The 25,343-nt window shown below is 43.1% G+C and overlaps 1 protein-coding gene across 1 annotated transcript in view; it reads left to right on the top strand.

Annotated features, from left to right (window-relative positions):
* LOC147892012 (Noc2p family) overlaps positions 1–15,676 on the top strand; it is a 43,337-nt gene extending 27,661 nt beyond the window's left edge. Inside the window, exons 9-14 of the mRNA XM_087388121.1 lie at positions 6,894–7,223; positions 7,510–7,716; positions 13,781–13,874; positions 13,978–14,068; positions 14,212–14,343; positions 15,013–15,676. Of these exons, the coding sequence (XP_087244247.1) occupies positions 6,894–7,223; positions 7,510–7,716; positions 13,781–13,874; positions 13,978–14,068; positions 14,212–14,343; positions 15,013–15,349 (1,191 nt within the window). The 3' untranslated portion in view covers positions 15,350–15,676. The remainder of the gene's footprint in view (positions 1–6,893; positions 7,224–7,509; positions 7,717–13,780; positions 13,875–13,977; positions 14,069–14,211; positions 14,344–15,012) is intronic.
* The last annotated feature ends 9,667 nt before the right edge of the window (positions 15,677–25,343 follow it).

Genomic DNA, 25,343 nt, shown 5'->3' on the forward strand with positions numbered 1-25,343 from the left:
CCTGCGACCTGTCCGATTCTCAACCTGAGCAACAAACTTCTTGAAAGCATCTAAGGCATCGCTTTTATGCTTCAAGAAATAGACCCACACTTTGCGTGTGGCATCATCAATAAAAGTAATGAAATACTTTGCACCCCCTAGTGATAGCTGTGGCATCTCACACAAATCAGTGTGCACTAGATCAAGCGGTGCTCTATTTTGGGGAGTTCTCCTCTTATGAGGAGTCATAGAATGCTTGCCAAATATGCAATGATCACAAGTAGGCAAATCTGAAAATGAAAGAGACGGCAGATAACCCAAACGTGACAATTCTTGCATTCCTTTAACGGACATGTGTCCCAACCGGCTATGCCACAATGAAACCTTTGGCAGCTCGGTTATGGCAACAACATGATTACCTACATTGGAAACATAAAGAGGGTACAAGGTATCACTCTTATAACCCTCAGCCACTACAACCTGGCCATCAGTAATCACCCATTTGGAATCCCCAAATGTGGTGTGGTAACCACTGTCATCCAACAAGCCAGTGCTAATCAGATTTTTCTTGATTTGCGGCACATGGCGAACACCATCAAGCATAAATGTGCGTCCATCAGGGAATACTATCTGTATACTGCCAACTGCAACATTCATTGCATCCAAGTCATCTGCCTTGGCCTTGCCTTTGCCTTTGCTTCCACTGCCTGCATCCTTTGTCTCAGCCTTCTTGGCTTTCTGATCCCGTATAAACTTGAAGCACTTAGATCTCACATGTCCCTTCTTGCCACAGTAAAAGCATTCAATATCCTTTTTGCCTCAGGACTGACTGTGGGATTTGGACTTTCCAGCAGATCTCCCCTTCTGCTGAGTCCTGCCTCTTTCCTGTACCTGCAAAGCATTTGAAGACTTGCTGCCCGCATTATTCTTCCTGCTCATCTCCTCCATAAGGAGAGAACTCTCCACATCAGCATACATAAGAGTGACATTTGAATTAGACAGGGTGGTCTTGAAAGTGTCCCAACTCTCAGGGAGGGTACACAACAAGAAAGTAGCCTTGAACTCTTCATCAAGGTTCAATCCCTGTGCAATAAGCTGTGTAAAGATGGCATTGAACTCACTCAGGTGTGAGGTCATAGCTGTACCTTCCTTCATGCGAAGGTCTACAAGCTTTTTCAACCAATAAACCTTACTGGCTGAACTCTTTTGGGCATACAACTCTGCTAGCCTCTGCCATAGGCCATAAGAGGTCTTTTCAGCCTGAACATTGAACACAAGAGAATCACTGAGAGTAAGCATGATAGCAGCCCTAGCGGACAAATCAAGCTCCTCCCACTCATCATCTGACATCCCAGATGGCTTGACACCCTTCACCCTTATGGGCTTAGAAATCTTCTTTAGTAGAAGTACATTCAAACACTGTTCTGCCCATAATGCATAATTGTGTGCCCCTTCCAATTTTTTTATGTTCAGAATTGATGATTCACTTCCCCCTGATGCCATATCAGATAAGGAAAGTACCTGACTCCCTGTAAGTCAAAAAATGACTAAATAAAATTCTGATTTCTCAGAAAAACCTGCTCTATCAAGAGCCAGGAGCACTCACAATAGTGCTGTTTTTACTGTCAAAAAATCTGCAGCAAAACAGAAAATTTTCCCTCCAGTCACTGTACCTTCTGACACACTGTACCGTGCTCAAATAGGCATAAAACAGTAACTTCAGAATGCTGCAGCTGTTCCACAAGTGCTTTATTAGTGCATCATCAGCTGACGAAGCACAAAACACTGCTGTCCTGGACACTTCTCCCATCTCAGATGAGGTATTGCACTGATTTTATATGCATAAACCACTTGTCATACACTGTTTTGTTCACTGAAAAGAGGCTCCAAACACCTTAGCCTGTCACAAACCTGCAACAAAGAATGGGACAAATCCCAAGCAATCACCCTTCTGCCAAGGGGATAAAAGGCATCTGAAGGTCTCAAGCAGTAACTCAAGTGCTCACAAGCAAAATCTGGGCAAAAGCCCCTTGATTTGACACCTGTACCAAGTGAAAAACACCTCAACACTGAGGTAGCATACAAAATACAGCGCTCTCCTGGCACTTTCACCTGACAATGTAATGCATAAACGGCCGTGTGTACACAGTAACAACACAGATCCCAACGTACAAACACTGAAGAGAAAATCTTTTGAGCACTGTCAATAGGGACCGAGTAAACTCGATGCGCCCTGGCCAAGCGTGGCTCAACTGAGATTTTTCAAGGTGTCGTACACAGAATGTGACCTGCAAGAAATGTCACTGAATACACTGCGGAAAAAAGACCAATGTGAGCACCCTGGCTCCACACTGCCTCAAGGCATACACTGCATAAACTGCCAGGCAAAAGCCCTTTGAAATTGTCACCCAAAAGCTGAGATTTGCACTCAGCAAAAGCATAAAAGCCCTCTGCAAAATCAAGGCATTTGACCTTCCCGAAACAAGATAACTGTGCAACCACCACACAGTGTGGTACTAGTCACCTCAAGCACGAGGGACACGAGGGTACTTGCTGTACCTTCAACACAGTTTTGAGAACTGAACAACCGGGAATGAAGAGCAGAGTGCTCTATCTGTTTCCTTCTGCCCAAAAAAAAAAGTGCTGCTTGTACCTGCTGTATCTGTGAAGGGTACCTGTTGTACCTGTGCAGGGTACCTGCTGTACCCTGTGTCTGTGAGAGCACAAATCCCAAAAAGAAATCGGCCTGTTCCTCCGTGACGCAGTGACCGTATGGCGGCGTCCGTACAGTACGGCCGCCTGTACGGTGTCCATATGGCGGTACGGACGTCCGTACCCGACCGTACGACGGCTGTAGCAGCCTGTGCTGTGCGGTGCGCAGCTAGCTGCTGTTGCGTGTGTGAGCTGCCCCGCGCTGCCCCGCTCTGCCTGCGCTGCCTGTGCGCGCTGCCCGTGCTGCCTACGCGCGCTGCCGTGCGCGCGTCGCCTGCGCACTGCCCAGCTCTACCCGCGTGCGCTGTCGAGCTCGTTGTTGCCGTTGCTGAGGGCACGAGGCCCGAGGGGAGAGGGAGGGGTAGTCAGGAGTGGAGAGGGAGAGGTGAAGGCTCTGATACCAGTTGAGAGGGAAAGAATGAGGGAGTGGAACGAAGGAGACAGAGAGAGAGAGGGGGAGACACAAAAGTGTGGGTGTAAAGTGTTGAGCCACACCACAAACTCATAGGTTTTATTAGGATTAGGCTTTCACCCTATGACTGTCTTAAGACAGTCATAGATGTCATATCTTTAATAAAAGGGTGGCAATGTGCCTTTACCCCAACAAACACTCAGCTCAAATCCATGGGACAGGAAATTACAGCAGCAATACACAACAAGATCGACAAATGTGATCTCTATATTGAGGTAAGAGAGCAGCTAAACATAGTAAGTAACAATAAGATTTTACGCATTGGAGGATAGCAAGATAGCTGTCTTAGCTGTTTTGGAATGGAAGAGGAAGAGGAACACATTGATGAGAGCAAGATCATTCAACTTAAGAAGGCAGTACCACAAGTCGATTGGGATGAGAATGACATAAGCTTCATCACTCGAAAGGGTAACCATGCACATATTTACTTCAAAGAAAAAAGCTCAAGGGTCAAGATCCTTAGACAAACCAACAAGCTGAAAGGTACTAGGATTTGGATATCTGAAGAGCTCACTATGACCCAACTCAAACAATGGGCAAATGAACTCATCAAAGTGAAAGAGGCAAGGAAGGAAGGTAAATGGGTGGTCTACCGAGATGGGCAAGCACTGATAAGAGATTTCAAACCTAAACCCAAAGACTCTCAGTCTTAAATTGATGTTATTCAGATCACTCTTACAGAATACCTGAATGTAGTTATGTTATGCTATTGTAATAATCTGGGGCTGAGTTGTACTCCCCCACAGACTCTCAGTCTCTAACTGATGTTGTAGTTTTGTGGTGTGTGTATTTTGTCCCATAGACCCGCGAGGTCTTCCGAGGACGTTAATATATCTTTCTTTCTTTCTCTTTTTGCCTTCTTTCCCCTACTCTCTGTGTGTGTGTGTGTGTTGCTCTCTTTCTTTCTTTCTCTCCAGGGGGTAACAGGAGATATGGCCAGCAAAGCATGGCCCAGCCTACCTTCCTCCTCTTCAAAAACCCCTTGCACTTCAGCAGCCTCCAGTAACAAAGCCAAATACTCCACAGTGGCAGCTAGGACGCCTTCCCCGTATGCACATATATATGAACGAGGTGGCCTTTTTGATCGACCTTTCTTGGATATCATGAACAAATTTACTTCCTACAGGATCAAGTGAGAGAGCTGAGGATGCAGCTAACGGATGCCATAGCTAGAATTCAAGTCTTGGAAGGACCTGGTAAGAAGGAAGTCATTGACAAGGTTATAAAGTCATGCAATGCTTCCCCCCTTACCCCCCAACTAGTCTCTGCAGTCAAGAATCTAGTTCATATTGAAATGCAGACAGCCAAGCAAGAAGTGACTGTGGAGTTTGATGCAAAGGTCAACAAAGCTGATATTCAGGAAGAGATTAAAGAACATGCAGCTAGAAAGGATAATGCTTTGAAAATCAGAATTGGGGGGCTTCCAGTTGGATGGTATAAAGAAGATGAATCTTTTAGTGATACCTTAGCACATGTCCAAACAGCCATGCCTACTGTTGATTGGACAGCAGATGCCGATGACAATCCTGACAACCTAGATGATGACGGTGAAGCTCGAGTAGTTCATATCGGTCAACGTAATGGCCATGCTATCATTACGTTCAACTCACGAGACATGCGTATAAAAGTTCTGCGACAATCTCACAAGCTGAAAGGGATGAAGATATGGATAGCCGAGGAACTCACCAAGGCTCAACTGAAGGATAAGGCAAAGGAATTAGCAAAGGTTCGGGCTGCCAGGAAGGATGGTAAATGGGCAGTCTATCGGGATGGGATAGCACTCATTAGAGAGTTTAAATCAAAACCAAAAGACTCTCAGTCTTAAACTGATGTAAGGCCAACTATATATATGTGTGTATGTTTTATCTAGGCTACAATATAGGTACTCTCTAAATAAATGGAGCTGCTTTTGCACTCCTTGAGAGCTGCCCTGCGCCCTCCCTAAGTTGATGTACTAGATGGCTTTCGTGTTGTCCCATAGACCTCTTGGTCTCCCGTGGACGTTAATAGACTTTCTTTCTTTCTTTCTTTCTCTCCCCCCTCCCCTCCCCCCCTCTTTTCTCTCTCTCCCCCCCCCCTCCCTCCTCCCTCTCTCTCTCTCTCTCTCTCTCTCTCTCTCTCTCTCTTCTTTCTTCCTCCTAGTTCCCGTCTTCCTTACACTAGCTTTTAAGTTGCAATACTTTGGTCAGCTCAAAGCCGTCTTGAAGTGCCTTTCAAGCTTCACCTGCATTCTTTGCACTAACGACATTTGGAAATTCTACCTTGTGTGTGTTACGTAGATTGCTTAGCTTAAAGCTCCCCTGCTTCAATTTCCCTCTTTGCACTAATGCTGTGATTGTTCAATGAAAATTTCACATTAGTTGTGATGGTGGGACATTGCCTGCCTGCCCTTTGTTTTCCACTCTTTAAATCTCCGGGGCATTTATAGTAGGCTTTTAGAGAGAGAGAGAGAGAGAGAGAGAGAGTATACTTACCCACAAGCTGTGGGTAAACGAGGCTCAGTGTGAGCACAAAACTCTCCTCAAAGGTGAGGCAAAAATCTGCTGCAAAACTCTCCTCAATGGACTCCACTAGGCGCTGTCTTTGGCAGACTTCAGTGGCTGGAGTGAATGAGGAAATTGGGGGGGGGGCGGGGGTAGGAGGGCCTTTTTACTGCCCTGGTCCAGGGCTTCAGAACCGACTGGAGGGGTCGACTCAGCTGCTGCACTGACCCCCTTTGGCAGTCCAATGCACTGCCCAGGAGTCGGCCTTAAGCCGACCCTGGCTGGCCGACTTCAGGCCTATATAGGGCCCTTGGTGTAGGGCCTTTGCTGCCCTACTTCCAGGCCCTTTTGCAGGCCCCTTTTCAGGCCCCTTTGATGCTGTGCAGCCCCCTATCATCTACTGCCCCTTGTCCCCTCAAATCGGGGGCTCACAAGTGGGGGTCAGTGATTTCTAATAACTTGGCCATCAAATTATGGTGCCACAAGGCCATTGGTTCGCGGGGCAACCAGTAGTTCTAAACATCTAAGCTATGTATTTTTGCTTATCTGCTAAAGGAGGAGGAGTAACTAACTATCTGTGATCCAAATTGAATGATGCAAAAGGGGGGGCAATGATCATGTGCCACATGGCCATAAGTAGATCCACATGCGAGGTCCCTTGACCGAATCTCCTGATGTCAACTCTGATGTCTTTGTATATGGCCCATTTGTCCTTTTTCATTGCCTCCCTCACCTTCTGTTGCCTTGCTTTGTTGTTCAATCTGCATCCGTGTAAAATTTTCACGGGTGAAGATAGGTATCCCTTTCTGATTTGGTCTCTTCACGAAGATGTCTTGTTTTTCTTTAAGCTTGATGATAAGCAGTTTCCTTCCTTGTTTCATCCATCTGAAGTCTCCAAGCATTCTCAATCTGTCGTACGCATGAGATCTCAGGCTGTTTCCACTAGGCTGACTGCTTTCTCTCTCTTACCCACCGTCTCGAGGTTCAATGCTTTGTTTTACCTCCTTGGAAGTCTCTTGGATGACTTTCAAGGTTTATGTCCCTCGATCACCTGTGAACATGACTGAGCCTTCGTGGAGATTTTCATCTTGGCTGTCATTTTCTCCTCCATGTTCTTGGATTCCTCCAAGATCTGCCCTTGGCTTGCCTTCAGTTCTTCTAGGCATAGTTTTATGTGCTCTGTGAGAGATAGAGAGAGAGAGAGAGAGAGAGAGAGAGAGTTGTGCTTATAAAATATGTTCCTGCAGGAATCTTACAAAAATGTCTATAGCTGGCAGTATATTAATTGTCTTGAACTTTGGGTACATGCACTGTGCATTTATTCTGGCAAGAAGGATCTTCAGCCACTTCCTTATCCCATGGCACAAATTATTAGTGGTGTAGCACGTCTAGTGCCTACGGCAAGATATTTCCCCTTGAGATTGCAATGTGTTAAGATGCTTAACAAGTTGGCATCTGCAACAAATACTTTCATTCCTGTCACAGCTTTGCTTTTGGATATGCTACAATTCAAAGAGTTGAATAAGCCTCCTACTGGAGGAGTTGGAAAGTCTATAGACTTTGGCTGTGTACTGAAGGTAATTGATTGTGAGATGTATGCGTATGGAAATAATTTTGGTGTGACACATTGATTATGCCGAGGATAGCTAGAAGAAGTGCTGCTCAAGTAATGGAACGAGATTCAAGTATTAGGCAAGTTACAAATGTAGCTGCAAACATAGAGGCTTATTCATTCATATTGTGCACAATGTGGTTGATGAGCATAGCTATGATTGGAGGAGTTAATGACAAATGCCAATGCAAATCAAAATGAAGCTCCACAGCCACAAGTGGAATTCTCTAACTTGTTTTGATGAACTGCAGGTGTCAAAGCCAATTGTTAAGACACGGGGATTCCAAGACGAATGTGTTGCGGCAGCCTTAGAGCAATTCTCAGAGCATCTGGTGCAGTGGAGCTACGCAATTGCATTCCCTGAGTTGGCCCTGGTTCCTCTTATAGGCCTAAGAAAGCTTTTTAAAGAAACAAGGGTTGATCGTTTTCGACGTCAGATAAAACTTCTTGTGGATCATGTATATTTTGTATTCCTATCACCTTCTTAAAAGATATTTATGTTATGGGTGAAGGAGGAACTGAAGCTGGAAGCAGGAAATTGTAGAACCATTAGATTGCAGCTTGGATTTGGGTAGTTGGTGAGAGGATTGTCTTGTTTGAATTATTAGGTCTGACCAGACTAGATCCAGCCTGACAAATTTGAGACCTTGTGAGATAGAATCTAGTTGTGTGGAACATTGAAAGCAAGACTATTTTTAGGAGAACTTTTATGTACACATGCACATGCAGGCAAGAGCACACACATATGTGCGATCCTGCATGCAATTCTGTGTTATAGGGAAGTATCTCACACACAAGAAAGCACACTTTTCCACATGCACATGTGCACATGTTTGGGCGTGCTTGTTCTCGCAGATGCATGCATATTAGGTGAATGCATGCATGAATACACAATTGCACACACACTGTCATGATAAGAGAAATCACTAATCTGTGATTAGTTGTCATCCTGCTTCAACATGTATCCACTTGCTTGGTACTATTTCTTTTTGTTTTTCAATAGTATGCTTATTAAGAAATGAAATGTTTTCCTTCTGTTCAGTTACGGACAATGGGGACTAGGTCTAGCATTTGAGGGTGGACCCCCTTGCTTGGGGTTATGGGCATTAGTGACCCACAAGAGTGATGGCCTCTCTTTGAGAGGGACATCTAGAAACCACACCCCACCTGAGTACCCAAACATGGGACCAATCAAATGCACAGATTGCATACCGACCTAGGAACCATTCAAGAGAATGTTCCCTGAGCTTTGGGTGTGGGCCTGACAGCATGCCAAGAGTAATGGAGATACAAGATAAGACGACAAACAAATGAGCTCAGTATGGCTCAATTATGACCTTAGAGTACGTCAATAGATAGTCTAAGCTGTTAGGAACCCGTGTGTGCGATCAGAATTAAATTCTGACAACTTTGAAATTTTAGGGTTTTTGGGAGTGACGTGGCAGCTGACACGTGGCAGACTGCCACTTGGAATCTGAGCTGGCAGGACAGTCCACCTGTCCCACACATGTGGCAGCATGCATGGCAAGTGGCAGGGCATGCAGGCCAAGTGTTTGGCTCCAAATCTGGTAGATTTAGGGCAAGTGGTGGGCTGTCCTCTTTGGGACTGCAGCCCACCAAAAATCTGGGACAAGTGTCCACCTTCCACTCTAGGCCTAGGAGGGGGGCTGAGCCTATAAAAGAAGGCCTCTCCCCTTCATTCCACACATGAAAATTTCGTCACTTTTCTTCTCCCTCCTTTTAGATGATGCAGCAGAACCTCTCCAGCTCCTTGGGTGCAGCCAGCTTCTCCACAGGCCATTCTCTCACCTCAGCAGCACTTTCTCTCTCTACAACAGCACATTCTCTCTCTACAGTTCCAGCCCCTCCTCTCCAGAAATCTGCCCCCTCTCAGGTCTTCTGGAACAGCAGCAGCATCCTCTCTCCTTCACCTAGCCTGGAGCAGCCACAGCCCCTTTCTCTCTCCTGCTGCAGTCTTTCTCTCTCTACTGCAGAATTTCTCTCTCTACTGTTCCAGCCCATTTCCCTTGCAGAAATCTGCCTTTCTGTGCACCTCTGGAACAGCAGCAGCTCCTCTCTTACATCTCCTCCCTTGGGATCAGCATAGGCACTCTCTCTCTACAGCTATCACTCCATAAAAGCTTTCTCTCTCTAGCCTACAGGCTGTTTTTCTAAGCTGTTCTCATTCCAGCCCCATTTCCACACTCTCCTCACCCAAGGTAGCTTCAGAGGCATCAAGGACTTCATCTACAAAAGGGCCAAGTCACGAAGGGAGCCTGTATTGTCAAGTTTATCTCATTTACAGCACTATTTCATGTTGTTTCTACTATCTTTCTAGAAACTAGTGTTTGTCTCTAATGTTGGATGTAAGTGGTGATTGTTGCAGGCTTCTTCCTTGTGGATTGGGCAAGCCAAGAGCTGAAACCTGAGCTTGGAGTCCTCCTTTTTGTTGTCTACCTTGTACATATGCTCTTGAGTCTTGTATCTAGGTCCTAGGTTTTCACTGGGTTCATCAGTTTGGAAGGTGCATTGCACCTTGGTCTTGAATCTCCATTTTCAAGAATAAAGTGAGCCTGGATAAGGGGGGGGGCCCCGTCTTGGCCCCTCAATCATATTGCATTCTCCAATGATGTCACTTTGTGTTTAAGCTGTATAAGTCTTAATTCCAGCTTAATTGCAAACTCTTAAGTTCAAGTATATGTGTTTGGCAACTCGCAATCATCTCATTCAAATGCCTCTGCAAAATCCGTTGTTTGAATTGATAGAAAGCACCGAGTAGTTTACATTAGTAGACATTAAAACATTATTATATATTATACGCCAATGGTGTTATGGCGGTGGATCATGTGAGTAGATAGGACTAGTCCAGTTGGAGCCACAGCTTCAGACGGCATCAAATTTGGACATGTGATACTTATTCTATTAATAAAAATGTGCACACACGTGTCTAGGTCCTAGGGGCAATAGGAAGGGAAGGGTGCATTAAGGTGCATTGAATGGTAGATGCATGGGTCATAGGCTAAGGGTAGGTGTAAATGGGAAGGTGGAACTTGAGTGATCTCAAGGGACATTAATGAAAGGGTATCACCCTTTCATTGTGAATCTCACGTTGCATTCTCTCTACCACATTGCATTCATCCATCATCTCTCTCCCACTTTGCATGTAGGTCGAAATAGAAACAAGTACTCTCACGAGGGCGCTCTTCCCCATTGGAGGGCCAATTGGCATTCAAATTCTGCATGCATTGCACACATTTGCACATTTGGTATCAGAGCGGTGACGATCCACGAGCGGGACGAGAAGAGGGCGAAAGTTGTGGACGACGGAAGTCGCAAGAGAAGTTGCGGAAGAGGATCACGACCGACCGATCTCCGAGGTTCTGATACAAGGATTGAAAATTTCTGGTCTTGAACGGTGAACGGGGTGTCCTCACGAGGTGAATTGCCCCCCCCCCCCCCCCCTCAATGTGAATGTATCCTTAAAATCCTTAAATCATGAGGAAAAGGGACCCCCATTCTCCCCAACGGAAAGTCGGATCGGAATAAGATTTTAAGGGGGTGATCCACCCATCAAGTACCCCCTATAACGGTATCTAGAGCTCCAACCCGCCCAAAACAAGTAGCCCAAACAGAGCGTACCAGTTTACAGCAGAAATACAAGAAGAAAAGCTTGAAAGAGAAGGGAAAGGAGGTCATTTTAAGTGTCTTCTTAACACAAACGAAGCGGGAGTCGGATAAGTACCACCAACTCTACAACACTTGACTTTTGCTGTAAAATAAACCTCTTTTTTTTGAAATTACAGCAAGACATTTTCTCTCTTGTATTACTAAAAGGAAAGAATGGAAGGGGAAGGGACATAAACAATGAACTTATTCCTTTTCCTCCATTACCCCAAGGAGAGAGAGAAAGAACACCTTCACCCCCTCTTGAAGAGGATGGATTAGGTGAGAGTTATACACATCTTGAGTATGATAACCCACAAATAGATTTACAGCAGTCTCTCCTTCAAGAACCTCTTGATAGGGAGTCCTCCTTTCGTAATGAAAGAAGAAATGAGACCAACCAAGAACAAGGTGATGAGTTCACGCCTTCAACTCAAAGCCCAGTACACATGGATTATAATCCAAGTGCAAGAGGAAGAGAGGAGACTCCTGTTGATAAGCTGATTTTTCAGCTTAGCAATATGATTGAGCAGTCCATTATGACAAGATTAGGGACTAAGAGGACTTTAAACTTCGGGGATGAAGAGTTGAGTGCCCCTTCTAAGAGGTCCAAATTCCAACCGCGAGAGAGAATTGAGTTTCCCAAATATGATGGGGCAAGGGAGGCTGACAAAATCCTCAATTGGATTCGTCATTTTGAGCTATACTTTGCCCATCAAGACAAGACCGAGCAAGAGAAGCTTGCTCTTGCCACATTGCATCTGCAGACGGATGCTCTAATGTGGTGGTCCTTGTCACAAACAGAGCCTATTCATGAATGGGCTAAGTTCGTGGAGCAACTGAAAGCCACTTTCATGCCACCGATGAAGAGAATCTAACCTTTCGTTGGGAGAGGTTTAGGCAGTTCGATAATGAGAGTAATGGAGATTTTACAGCCAGATTTTGAAAACTCTCTCTAGAGTATTCGAAAAGAGTGAGGAAGATAGGAGAAAGAAGTATTTAGCAGCCTTAAGCCCAAAAGTAAGGTACGAGGTTGAAATGTTTAACCCGACCACGCTTAAGGACCTCACTAAGCTGGCTGAAATAGCCGAGAGGAAATTGAATCCGCGTAAACCCTTCAACAAAGGAAATGAGAAAGCTATTGTACAAAATGTTAACAGCCAATCACGTCCTGGATGGATACCATTTCCTTCCATGACTGACGATGAGAAGAAAAAGCTAATTAAGGAGGGAAAATGTTTTGGATGTTAGAAACATAAGCCAGGGCATCCATGGCATAAATGTCCTACTCTATTAGCCAAAATTGTCAAAACCAATTCTGTAAAAGGGAAAGGCAAAGCATCCAAGCAAGAGGGTGAGGCTTCTACCTCCTCATCCCAAGACTCTACGATGAACATAGAACCAAGAGTAAATGCTATCCATTCAGCCAACACTGGTGTATGGATGTGTGAATTGAATAGAGAGTAGGTATATTCATTGTAGAGTATGGACAGAGAATAAATAATTTTCTCCTCCGTGTAGAGCGTCTGATAAGATAAATAGGGCTGAAATAGAAGAGTTGGAAAAAGAGATTGAAGGTCTATAGTTTCTATAGACTAAGTAGCTCTCCATCGCAAAATCATCCATAGCCAAGGTCTGCCTAGTTCAATGAAAACATTTGGGACCAATTTTTTGAGAATGTGTTTAAGCTTATTGAGCAGGTTACTGCAAAGAGATTTCAGCAGCTAAGTATTCATAAGAGGATTCTGAGCATGAAGAGATACTGAAGAGGCACTGCAGTGGTACTTTTGCATTTTGAATATTCAGCATCAAGAGGAACCGGAACTTGAAGATGAGATTTAAGTTCGGATTCAGAAGAGATCGTGTACTACCAGGAGAAGATTATTTGCAGATTATGAAGAGGAGATGCAAATGTAGAAGTAAAAGAGAAGTGTACGCAAGAGAAAGAGACAAGAGAGGATCCAGAAGAGGACTTCTACCCATTCAAGCAGGAGGGAGTGTCATGACAAGAGAAATCACTAATCTGTGATTAGTAGACATTAAAACATTATTATATATTATACGCCAATGGTGTAACATGTATTTGTATTTATGATGGACACCGACCGATTTGTTATGGCGGTGGATCATTTGAGTAGATAAAACTAGTCGAGCTGGAGCCACAGCTTCAGACGGCATCGAATTTGGACATGTGATACTTATTCTATTAATAAAAATGTGCACACACGTGTCTAGGTCCTAGGGGCAATAGGAAGGGAAGGGTGCATTAAGGTGCATTGAATGGTAGATGCATGGGTCATAGGCTAAGGGTAGGTGTAAATGGGAAGATGGAACTTGAGTGATCTCAAGGGACATTAATGAACGGGTATCACCCTTTCATTGTGAATCTCACGTTGCATTCATCCGTCATCTCTCTCCCACTTTGCATGTAGGTCGAAATAGAAACAAGTACACTCACGAGGGCGCTCTTCCCCATTGGAGGGCCAATCGGCATTCAAATTCTGCATGCATTGCACACATTTGCATTTTCGAAAAAGTGTGGTTTTTTCACACACACAAAGACCCATATTTGTGCACATAAGCATGCATGTGTGTGTGTGTGTGTGTGCACATGCATGAGTGCTGGAGAAATATATTGAATCAGTTTAGTCATGGATTGATTTCTATTGGGATTGACGACGGTCCGGATTGCACCAAAGGCCTCGATGCAGGGGGGGAAGGGGGAGCCTCAGCTGTGAATAAGGTGCTCATGAGCACTGCAGCGACTCTTTTTGTAAAATTTTGAATGGTGAATGCAAAGAGAATCTGTGCTAATAAAATAAGAGGATTATAACCTAACTTTGTACTGCTTTTTGGCAGATTGAACAAAATATTGAGTACATAGAAAGAAAGCGTGATGGTGTAAATTTTTCCCCCAAAGATGTCTCTTTGGTCTCATCTTTTCTACAGGCTAGTGTGATCTTTTTACCTTTTCTGCATGTCGTGCTTGAATTTACATCCTGGCAAGCTTTCAGTGTATGACATGTTAAAACCTTTCATGCTGAATGTGCAGGAAGAGAAGAATGCAGGTTTAAGTCCTTTGTCACGATTCAATGCTAGCTTGAGAAAAAGTGCTGATCAGCGGCGAGCGAGTCTCCACACATCTAGGTCCTCTTGACTTACCTAGCATGGTTTTAAGCTCGCTTTAAACTCAGTCAGAAGCAGAAAACTCTTGTGCATTTGATTTTCATTCTGTATACATTTTGTTTGGATGAATTTTGATGTAAAGGCCGCTGACATTGTTTTGGCAGCATATTGGTCAAGGAAGAACCACAAGGAAACTTTTCCAAGGAGCTACTTGATTCTCATGGACTTGCAGACAATGATGATCAGGGTGCAAATGTATTCAGATCAGATTGGCTTCCATCCAAAAAGACCCAGAGGTGAGCTTTGTTTGAACGAAAATCTTCTACTTTGTGACCATATGCAGACGCCAATGTCAAAAACTGAATGCGTAAAAGCAGTAGCAAGAATTGCATAGTTTCCACTGTGTTTTGAGGTGAGCTTTTCAGTCCACAGGAACTTGCGTTTTGTTTTTAGGCTAAATTTGACTTTTCAAGTGGTGATCTTGATGCTGTTTCGAAAAAACACCTAAAAATCTGGCAAAGTGGGTTGATTTGAGGTTCCATCTTCAAATTTACTTATGTGAACTGGAGAGTCTTTTAGCAGGTCATACTGAATAACATCGTGTTGCTCATAGGCTTTTTTTCTCAGTAGCTTTGAATGCACTAGAAAGGTGAACATTTGTTTCCTTTGTACATAGGAATTGAAATTAGTCTGCATTATGTTTACTCAATATTCAACCAAAATTCAAGAGTTTCCTTGCAATGTTCCAGCTCAAACATAGAGACTGTAGACTTGGTGAGCTAAGTATAGAGACTCTGTAGAGTTGGTTTGTTTCGCATTAGTTACTACTAATTATAGGGGCTTATGCCCTCCCTCTCTAGTTTACATACCCAGCCTTTTTCTTTTGGATTAGGTATGGTATTAATGTTCTTCTCTGATTCCATTCATGTAAAAAATGTGGGCATCATCATGATGTTCTACTACAGAACCGTCCAAGAAAAGAAAGCTCGATCAAATACTTCAGAGACAGCAGGCGATGAAGAAGAAGTAGATCCAGAGGCAGAGGATATTGTGGAAGATCTGGAGTTTTCGTCGGATGATGATGAAAACATGAAGACCTTGGTTTCGAGTGATGATGAGGAAGTAAAGCAAATCAGGTCAAAGAGACAGAAGACATCTGAGAGACCACACACCAGCAAATTGAAAAGGTCAAAGAAAGGGCAGGCAAAGGTGAAGCCAACAGAGCTAAGGAATGGAAAGGCTAAACAAGCTGGAATAAAGGGGAACGGCTCTCAAAAGAAGGGTAGCTTGAAGAAGAGATGAAGACTGCCAGTGAAGCTCATTGTCTTTTACAAATTGTCGGTGGCAATATTTGAATAGATCACTATGTTGACTAAAGAGTTCTGAAAATGAAAAGTTTATGTTTCATGGCAGATGCAAGACGGGATGCTGCCTTGTAGGCCTACTTGGGAAGCTGTGTTTTGTCTGTGGCACTTTCATGATGAGTCTAGGGACACAGTACAGCTTAAGCTTTTGGAATCGGAGAAGTGTTTGTACTAGCTGTGTAGAAATTTTTGGCCTGCTCCAAGGGGGGAAGGCTATAGTGATCGGTGTGTGTTCAATGAAAGCCAAAATTCAGAATTTTCTTTTTTTAGAGTCCTAAATTTTTTGATTGGTCCAATTCACCACTTCCTATTTTTTTCTATTGAAATCCTTCTCTCTCTCTCTCTCTCTCTCTCTCTCTCCCCTCCTTCCTTTATCTCCACACACCATCTCCAGTGTATTCTTTCTCGCTTTTTCGATCTTGGGCTGGCCTTATGAATGATTAGATATCATTCACCTTTTTACGATTTTCATTAAACAGTTTTGAGCTTTCAGGACTGCCAAACCATGTGTACCCTTTATGTGTCAAATTAACAGCCGTTGAACCTTGTCAAGAATTCAGTGGAGTTGCTTCTCAATAGTAATAATAATGATTCGATAACCAATCTTTGCTGAAGATATTTCATTGATTATACTTGAGTCTTGTTCTCCGGCTGCATTGAGGTTCCTCTCCTCCCCTCACTGGTTGGCTACCTCCCTCTCCCCCTGTAGCCTGCTACATAATCTTACCCTGCTACTACCCCTTACAGCTTGCCCCAACTCCATCCATCTCCATTGCTGCCCATGGCAACCCAGTGCAAGTCATCCTGTTCTTTCCTTTATTCATCACTACACATAAGTCTCTTGCCATGCTGCATATTGTCTAACTCACAGGCTACTCTCTTTTGTCCATTTTGATGTCTCCAACTCTGGCTCCTGTTGTCTTTTCTGTCTTTGGCGGCCTTCAGTTGCTAAACGACTGCGTCTTCCTCATCCCCTGGACTTCTTGCTGCAACCATTCTTTGCTTTCAAAAATGTAATAAGATTTTCATTTTCCAAATATAATTTCTTTTTCCTCTCCTTCCACATCCACTGCTGCCCACAGCAACCCTAGCTGTGAGCCATCTCAGTCTCGCTCCTTTGTCACCACAATGCAGTCTCATCATCTTGCTGCCATGCTGCACCTCTTATCATCTTGCTGACTCTAATTCTGGACCCTGCTTTCCTTTCCGTCTGGCTGCCTGCCATTTTTCCAACTTAGTTTATCTTCCTCATCCCCATTTTTCCAAAAAGCAAACCATATAAAGAACAAGTCAAAAGCATTCCAAGAAAACACTAATTACTTTTGAAAAACAGGACATATTAAACGACTGGAAGGAATATGGGAAATCTGCAAGCAATGTGGAATTAGTTTTCGGGAAAGTTTTTCCTGTAAGGTTTGTATTCTCTCTATTGCTTTTCTTGCTTCACTTGATTCTTTTTTCACTTTATTTCTGTACTCTAAATTTTTGGGGCTGCCTCTCTCTCTCTCTCTCTCTCTCTCTCTCAGTAAAGCCACTTTATTGTAGAATAAACAATAATACAGCACGAGAGAGGGAGAGACTAAGAAGTATGAAAGTCAAAAGCAGTGCACAAACGCATCAAAGGAAGCCTGTTCAAAATTACCCAATTGCATGCAATCATGTAGGGATTGTTGCAATGAAGGCCTTAAGGATCATACACATCACTCTGTATAAGCTTCAATTTTCTGACAGCCCTAGCTGATCTATCCCTTGGGCAGCCTCCCATGTGCATCTTTCCTAAAATGCATCCTGCACACATTACTTCAACATTTGAGATACCTCTTCTATTTCTTCATTCATAGTGACCTTTTGGCAATGCATTTTGATATACTCTCTCTCTCTCTCTCTCTCTCCAACGTGTGCATTTCTTCCTCTTCTTTCATTCTGTCCTTTTTACTATTGTAATTTTTGTTGTTTGGGTTGGGATTTCATAGTTTAGTAAGCACTCGGTTTAGTGATGAGAACATTAGCATAGCATTGCTTACTAAGTTATTCCCATTTTTGCTGTTCTCCTTTATCTTTTGTTTGTTTAATAAAAAATAATAATTTTGTCAAGGCGGGATACATTCTAGTCTTATGAAGGTATTTGATGTATGTATTAGTGGCTCTCAAAGCATCAAACAAGAAGTTCAACACATGTGATATAGAAAACACACAATATTGCAGCAATGAAAACAACTCGACTCCTATTACTGTTGACAAAATGATCCTCAACCCTACGGGGTTTGTTGGCTATTACAAAACCTGCAAATGACCCCTATACCTAGAACTATGAGTAGCTACTAGCCACGATTCCTACAGGTTCGATGGCCTACAAAAAGATGGATCTAATTGCCTCCATAGTTCATATATTGATAAGCTTGAGAGAGACGTCGGTTGCCGCCCTTGAACACACGTGAACCTTCAAAATTTGCTTGCTGTCAACGAAAGATCAGACACGCGTTCACCATGCATAGGCTAGTCTCCATATGCTTGCATGGTCCAATCATCTTCTAGCAGCCACCTCATGAGCACATGAATAAATCACACGACTACCCAGTCGATCACTTGAAGAGTTAATTCACACAAAAGCGACCCCTAACGGAATTTAGATCCCTTTTGAAGGAATCTCCAATGTACCCCTTGAATCCAAACAGGGGATGATCAACCACAAGATGGACATCATAGTCCACAATTCTTCACTGGCTTCATAGCCCTCAAAACATTGCAGTGATATCGTAGTCACTAAAAACACCAACAAACAAAGCTTACTGTTTGGCATCGTAGCCAAACCCAGAACCATCATAACTCAGAACGCTCATTCCTGATCGGCCGGGCATATCATCACTCACTAAACAGCTATCTCGTCTAAAGTAGACTCTTGATCACACATGCCTTGTGCTTTCGTCTCTTCATCCTTTTGCTTTTTGACATAGAACCTCTCGATATGCCCTGGCTTACCACAATAGTAACATGCATGGGTATCTCTATTCTTGTTTCTTTGATCGTTGATAGCAAATGCAGCTTTACCAGGAAACATACTCTCCTCTCGCTTCTCTTCTGCCATAAGCAACCCCACACAATCAATGTAATCTGCTTTGTCGTCCAATTTGAGAATTCGTGGTCTCATTGAACCTGGAAGGAAGGCTCTTCAGTAGTATAGCCTTTTGATTTTCGTCCTTGATTTTGGATCCAAGGTCTTAATAGTTGTTTCAACAAAGACTGCATGTGGTTCAGGAAGGTGGCTAAGTCTTCATTGTCGTCCATGCGTAAGTCGTACAATTGTTGCTTTAAAATAGCCTTTGAATGGCGCATCTTCACTCCAAACAATGCTTCAAGAATTGTCCAATTAGTAGCAACCGACTTAGTGACTTTGAGATGATGAAAGTAATCCTTCCCCAGTGCTAAACCCATCATGCCAATAGCTTTGTCACTCTCCTTCCTACATGCCCGTTTGTCAGCCTCTCCACTAGTTGGTTCTTTCTCTATCCCAAACACGATACCCCACAAACCTTTTTGCATGAACCACAATTTAGTTGAGAGTTGCCAGCTCGCAAAATTCCGACCATTGAACTTGACTAACATCGTCTCGCTCTTTGTCTTCTTTCTCGAATCCATGGAACAAGGAGCAGATACCTAGAGTCTCCTGAAAACAAGCCTCAGTTAATAAAACTATCCTTGATCTTTGTCTTCTACCCGACAAACTTCTAGGTCTCTTGAGTTGGCGAGGAAAAGCAAGTGTTCCTTTCCTATATAGTTTCCTCGACATGCACACCAACTCGATCACTACTTTGATCACAGGCTCCCGGATTGTTTGCTTTGATAACACTGCTAGCTCTCAAAGCATCAAAGAAGTTCAACACATGTGATATAGAAAACACACAATATTGTAGCAATGAAAACGACTTGACTCCTTCTATTATTGTTGACAAAATGAGCCTCAACCCTATGGGGTTTGTTGGCTATTACAAGACCTGCAAATGACCCCTATACCTAGAACTATGATCAGCTACTAGCCGCGACTCCTACAAGCTTGATGGCCCTACAAAAAGACAGATCTAATTGCCTCCATAGTTCATATACTAATCAGCTTGAGAGAGACGTCGGTTGTCGCCCTTGAACACACGTGAACCTTCAAAATCTGCTTGTTGCCAACCAAAGACCAGACACACGTTCACCATGCATAGGCTAGTCTCCATATGCTTGCATAATCCAATCATCTTCTAGTAGCCACCTCATGAGCACGTGAATAAATCACACGACTACCTAGCCGACCACTTGAAGAGCTAATTCACACAAAAGTGACCCCTAACGAAATTTAGATCCCTTGTGAAGGAATCTCCAACATGTATGTATTGCGTGTAGTTTGATGTCTCTTACAAACCCTTTGTTCTTTTGCTCATTTAAAGAAAAAAGAATTTGCAAGGTTGGACATATTCTAGCCTTATGAATGTATATCTTAAGTAAAAGTCTTACATATTTGTAGGCATCTATTACTCAACTATGTTTGTGAGAGCATTTTTTATTGAGAAAAATGCAATTTGTATTGGCAACATTCCCTTGAGTGAATTGTATGGGTGTTCCATCAATTAAGTCCCTCTATTCCATCACCCTATTCCAAAAAGTGTGGTTGTCTGGGTTTCAAAAGATCCGATCATTGCCATTGCACCTCCGACCTCCCATTGCTCTGTTCCATCACACATCTCTCTAGACCACTGTCCAGCTTGCTGCAACACCATTCCATTCACCTCCATTGCACCTCCCTCTAGATCACTCTCGCTAGCTTGTTGGAGTTGCACCATTCCGTCCACCCTTGGAGTTGTGCCTCATCAAACGTTCCTATGGTTCTGCACCTTCCATACGATACTGCAACCTACTACATCTCTCCACCCAATTGGAGCTGCGCTATGCTCCACCTTCCATATGATACTATAGCTTGCCACACCTCTCCAGCCACCTTTGGAGCTGCTCTATCTTCATGCTGGAGCCGGACATCAGCGGGTTGCCTCGTTCTTTATTTATTCTTTAATATATTTTTTTGGGCCACATAGGTATCTCATCAAAGTTTGGTGCTGGATATAATCAGAATGACAGGAACATGATGCTTGAAGTTTGTGGGACCTTGTTGGAGTTACTGACACATGTTAGGGTTGAACTCCGATAGGCAAGAGAAGCAAGGTCCTTCATTTCTATTGGATACCACCCTTCTACGAACCCTTTCTTGCTTGTGTGAGAGAGAATAATTTTTGCTTCGTGGCACTAAAGCCAACATGCTTTTTTGCGGACACAAAGGATTGAAGCCAAACATACCACACGACAAGAAAGACCAAGTCATTGTTTTTTCTTAGTTGCATCGCAGTCCAATGTTTTTTTTTGCTTACACAGTTTGCATAGAAATTCACAATCACAAAACACAAAAATCATGGTGAAGTTTCAACCAATTATAAAAATGACAAAGTCAGATCTTGAAAATCTAAAGGACTACACTCTTCTCTTGGAAGAATGAATTTCTTATTGATGTAAGAAGTATTGAATATAATATTTGCAAGGCAAAACATTCCAAGCTTCTAAAGAAATTTTTTTTTAATAGAGAGCCATAATGGATAGAAGAAAGATAGAGAGAGGGAGGAAGGGAGATAAATAAAGACCCAGGCTCAGCACATGGAATAGCAGTGAGCGCATCACACAAGCCGCCTATGCTCACCGATGTAGCATGCAGACGTCTTCCGCAGCACAAACAAATTGCTACTCTGGGGATAAATATCGGGGCTTATGTTTTGTCATTTTCTGTGTGCAGGACCCGTGCGACCGGCGTCGAAAAACGATGAAAATACGTAGATCAAATCATTGTAATCGGCAGGGCTTGAACCCGCGACCACTAAGTTTCGCTTATAAGCCTCTACCACTGCACTATCGCACGCTTGCATACAAGAGATTATAGTCAGATGTTTATAAACATATGTCTATAAACACATGTCTATAATCGCCGCTTCGGCGCTGTGAAAATCCACTGGCCTGCATGGGTCTCGCCTCCACCCACCTTAGACAAACTATACCCCCCGAAATCTATCCTAAATGAAGCACAAAGGCGACTACATCGGACAGTATGATGAAATAACCGATAGGCAAGACAAAGAAAGCAAGACGGCCGGACTTCTATGCTGAACGATGGACTACTTCACAACTAGATGACTGGCAGCCCGCAAGGAACAAACATCTCAAGTGACGCCAATGCAACGTCAACGCAACAGCAAGAGCTTCAATACACTCCTCATGCACCTATCAAACTCAGCTATGACACAACATTGAGCAAAGCCAACTCAGTGCAAGCACAGCACAAGACGGAATGGCAAGATCTGCAACAAGCTTTAGCCACAGGCTACAACAAACACACACAAAGTAGTAGAAGCAAGGGCCACCGATGGTGGACGACTCGAAATCGCAAGCAATAGTGTTAGTTAGTGGATCAAGCTACATGTACAATGCCAAATGGCCCAATCATTCATGAAAGCAAGTCAACAGAGACATAGATCTTCCGCAATGTCTACACAGACACACCCCGATGGATCTTCATCATCTCGCCGTAGCAGTTTTCACTTCACAGTGCTGAACATTAACATGTGGCACATCAAGCTAGGTTGGTAAGATTTTCCAAACCTTGGGTTTAAAATTTGGACACTTGGCAGATTAACTCTAGCTATGGTTGAGTTTGATTAGCTAGGAGATAGTCAGCATTTTGGATCAAATAAGTGACACATGACAAGTAACCATATCTTGGCACATCAGCAAACACGTGTCATCTACCACGTCAATAATCCATGTCAGTAGTGACATCCAAATGCCACATCATCTACACAATCAGCATGTCATGTTATTACACAAGTGCCACACAGGCACATTTATGTAACAGCATGTGACCCTACACTACTACATCATCACATGTGCCATATCATCATTTTTTACCACTCCCTTGGACAAAGTTTAGCCATAATTTTTTATCTAGAGGGAATTTTGCAGTGGTCCAACAAGCAAAAATGATCAGTAGATCATGCTCTACGTGGTGAGCACCTTAGATCAACACTTTGGCTTATGCATAGGTCATAAGCATTGAATTCCCTTCATTAGAACCACCTCTTGATCCATTACAGCCACCTAGCACATAAAACAAAGGATGAACCTAAATAAATTTTGTTGCATTTTTACACTTGACATGAGTCTAGCTACAGACTAGCACATCTGTATAGGAGATCGAACTCTACCAAGCCAAGTAAGCCATTGCCATATTACTCGATTAGTTCCTAGCAGCATCCGTCCCTACAGATCTATCATCGGTGTACACATTCACACATCTGACACTAGCTTAGTCTCTTGGCATTTGGCAGTTCAGCACATAAGTGTGACGTTTGGCAGAGTTCTCCTTGGAGAATACTATTCATCTTGCACACACATATGCCACCCATGTACAATCATGCTTATTGACTATTTTTGGCATTGGTTTTTGCACACATACATCAGCCTTGTACAACATCTTGGCTATGCCTGACAGTGTGTTGTCATCATTGTATTATAGGCTCGATCTTTGGCACACACGCAATTCTTCCACCATGACTTGGTTTTGATAGTAAGCATAAGACCCAGTGTGGCAACTTTCACACAGTGTACTCCTGGGTAGACAATCTTGTCGGTACATGGATAATCCTCTAGCATAGAGCAACAGGGTGCCTTAACATGGAGTTATCCATATCACACAGTTGATGATACACCAGTCATGGCTCCAAACCAGATCTGTGGAGTAGAAAGAGAATCTACTTCAAACTTCATTTCCAAAGGGTATGTACCAATATATGTTGACTCGATCCTTGGTCTTGAGAGATTGGACACAGATGTTCCATATGTTAGCATGGATTAGCCTGCACATTCTGATCATGCACACATTTGACAGTAAGCCCTTAGCATGAGGCAATCCCATCTACCTCAGCACAGTCTGATTCTAGTGATGTACGGCCATCACATTCATGCATGGATCTGACTCCATCTATTATCATCACAGATGATACATGTACTAAGCAGGAGATTACCAATGATTATGGAGATTTTTAGTAGGTAAGCCCTTAGTACGAGGCTCCCACATCTCCAGTAGCATGTGGAGATAGTTGTCACAGTACATCCAGCTCCTTATGTGATTCCATTCCATCATCCATCATTGATGCTTTCACCTTTGACATAGAGCATACCTTGGACATAGTGTCTCCATATGTAGATTGATGAGCAGTTCAATCTATAGGACATTCCAACATCATCTTAGCTATGACGCATTACACCACCCTTGGATCTAGTTATCACCACCACCCAAGAACACCAAATCATTCCTCAGCATGAGGACATGTACGCATCAGTGTAGCCCTGCCCTAGTGCAGTGGATATCATTAGGTTCAAAGATAGTGCAACTTGTGGGGAGTCTCTGTGTTTCAGCATGTACTTATGGCCGTCGTATACATGCCATACTTGATGCAGATTAGTGGATGGATTCAAGACTACAGATTTGTCTCAACATCAGCATTTGGTACCTTGCATGCTGCAGGGACATCATATGTTTTCTCAGTTGTATTTCAAGCTTCTAGGCCTTTACTATGTCAACTTCGCATTGAGCCTATGACAGATGCTACATCCCATGCCAATGGATGTTTAGGCATGCACACATCAGCTCTCACCTTTAGCTAAACCTTCAGCTCATGATAGTTGAACATATAGCTACTATAGGCTTCCATGCCTCGTCAGTGTTACGGGCCTGTTGTTCATCACAATAGAGCAGAGTATCATACTTGCACCTTAAGCCCTAACTTTTTTGCAGCCACTCCATCACTTTGTCCACAACGATATGCGGTCTTCTTTGACCTTGCATCATATGATAGAGATTACTCTACTACAGCATACCTTCAACATTGTTGTCAGTTCTTTTGTGTTGGTGACACTCTTGTAAGTCATAACCTATAGGATCGCATCTTCATGGCTACACCAACTGCTTTATATCCAGATGCCTCTTGTACAGAGCAGCTACACAGTCCACAATGACTTATGACATGATCAGCACATAGCCACACATACAATCGTTCACACAGTCCTCTTTTGATCAACCAAACTTTAATCTAGGTGGACTCCTTAGTTTTTGGATTTCCTTCCTCACTTCTTTGATCTATCTTCTACATTTCATTCCCAAAGGTGAAGGATGACCCACAACTTAAGAGGGAGGGATACATGTTATGTACAGGATCTAGAAAGTTGTACTCACTGTATAGGCTTCTGCTATGTAGTCACTTGCACATACTGCTTTGATTCTTTTTAGTTTTCTTCTTCAGTTTTCGATGCTACCATATAAGCCAAATAAAATCCACAAAAAGATCTTGTACATGCATCCTCTACTTATCTAGTACAACTTAAGAGGGACAGTTGAAGATGGTGTAAATTGCACTATCTAGATAGGGTTCATTGGACAAACCCTAACCCTAAGGTGTTCATGTATATATTCCTAGTTCTTTGGAATATGACATTGTGTATAGTTAGTATATCTTGTGTGCACTCCTCTCTGTCTCTATCTCTATCTCCCTCTCTCTCTCTCCAATTTTTATCAAAAGTGGACTACCATTGCAATAAAATTCCTCAATATTGACATTTTAGCTATGGGACTTAAAGTCTCGTCACAGTCTATTCCATACTCCTAAGAGTAACCCTTTGCAACAAGTCTAGCCTTGTACCTAGTATTATCATTCTTTATTGAGGGATTGATCTTATAAACCCATGTATAGCCTATGTTGTATTTTTCTTAAGGCAACTCCTCAAGTGTCCATGTATTACTATCCATTATTTCTTAGTATTCCTCGTCCATGGTTACATGCCATCTGGTTTTTTTATAACAT

This window comes from Dipteris shenzhenensis, chromosome 17, assembly GCF_047967505.1.
Source record: "Dipteris shenzhenensis isolate YYH24624 ecotype China chromosome 17, Dip_SZ_1.0, whole genome shotgun sequence".
NCBI classification, from domain to species: domain Eukaryota; kingdom Viridiplantae; phylum Streptophyta; class Polypodiopsida; order Gleicheniales; family Dipteridaceae; genus Dipteris; species Dipteris shenzhenensis.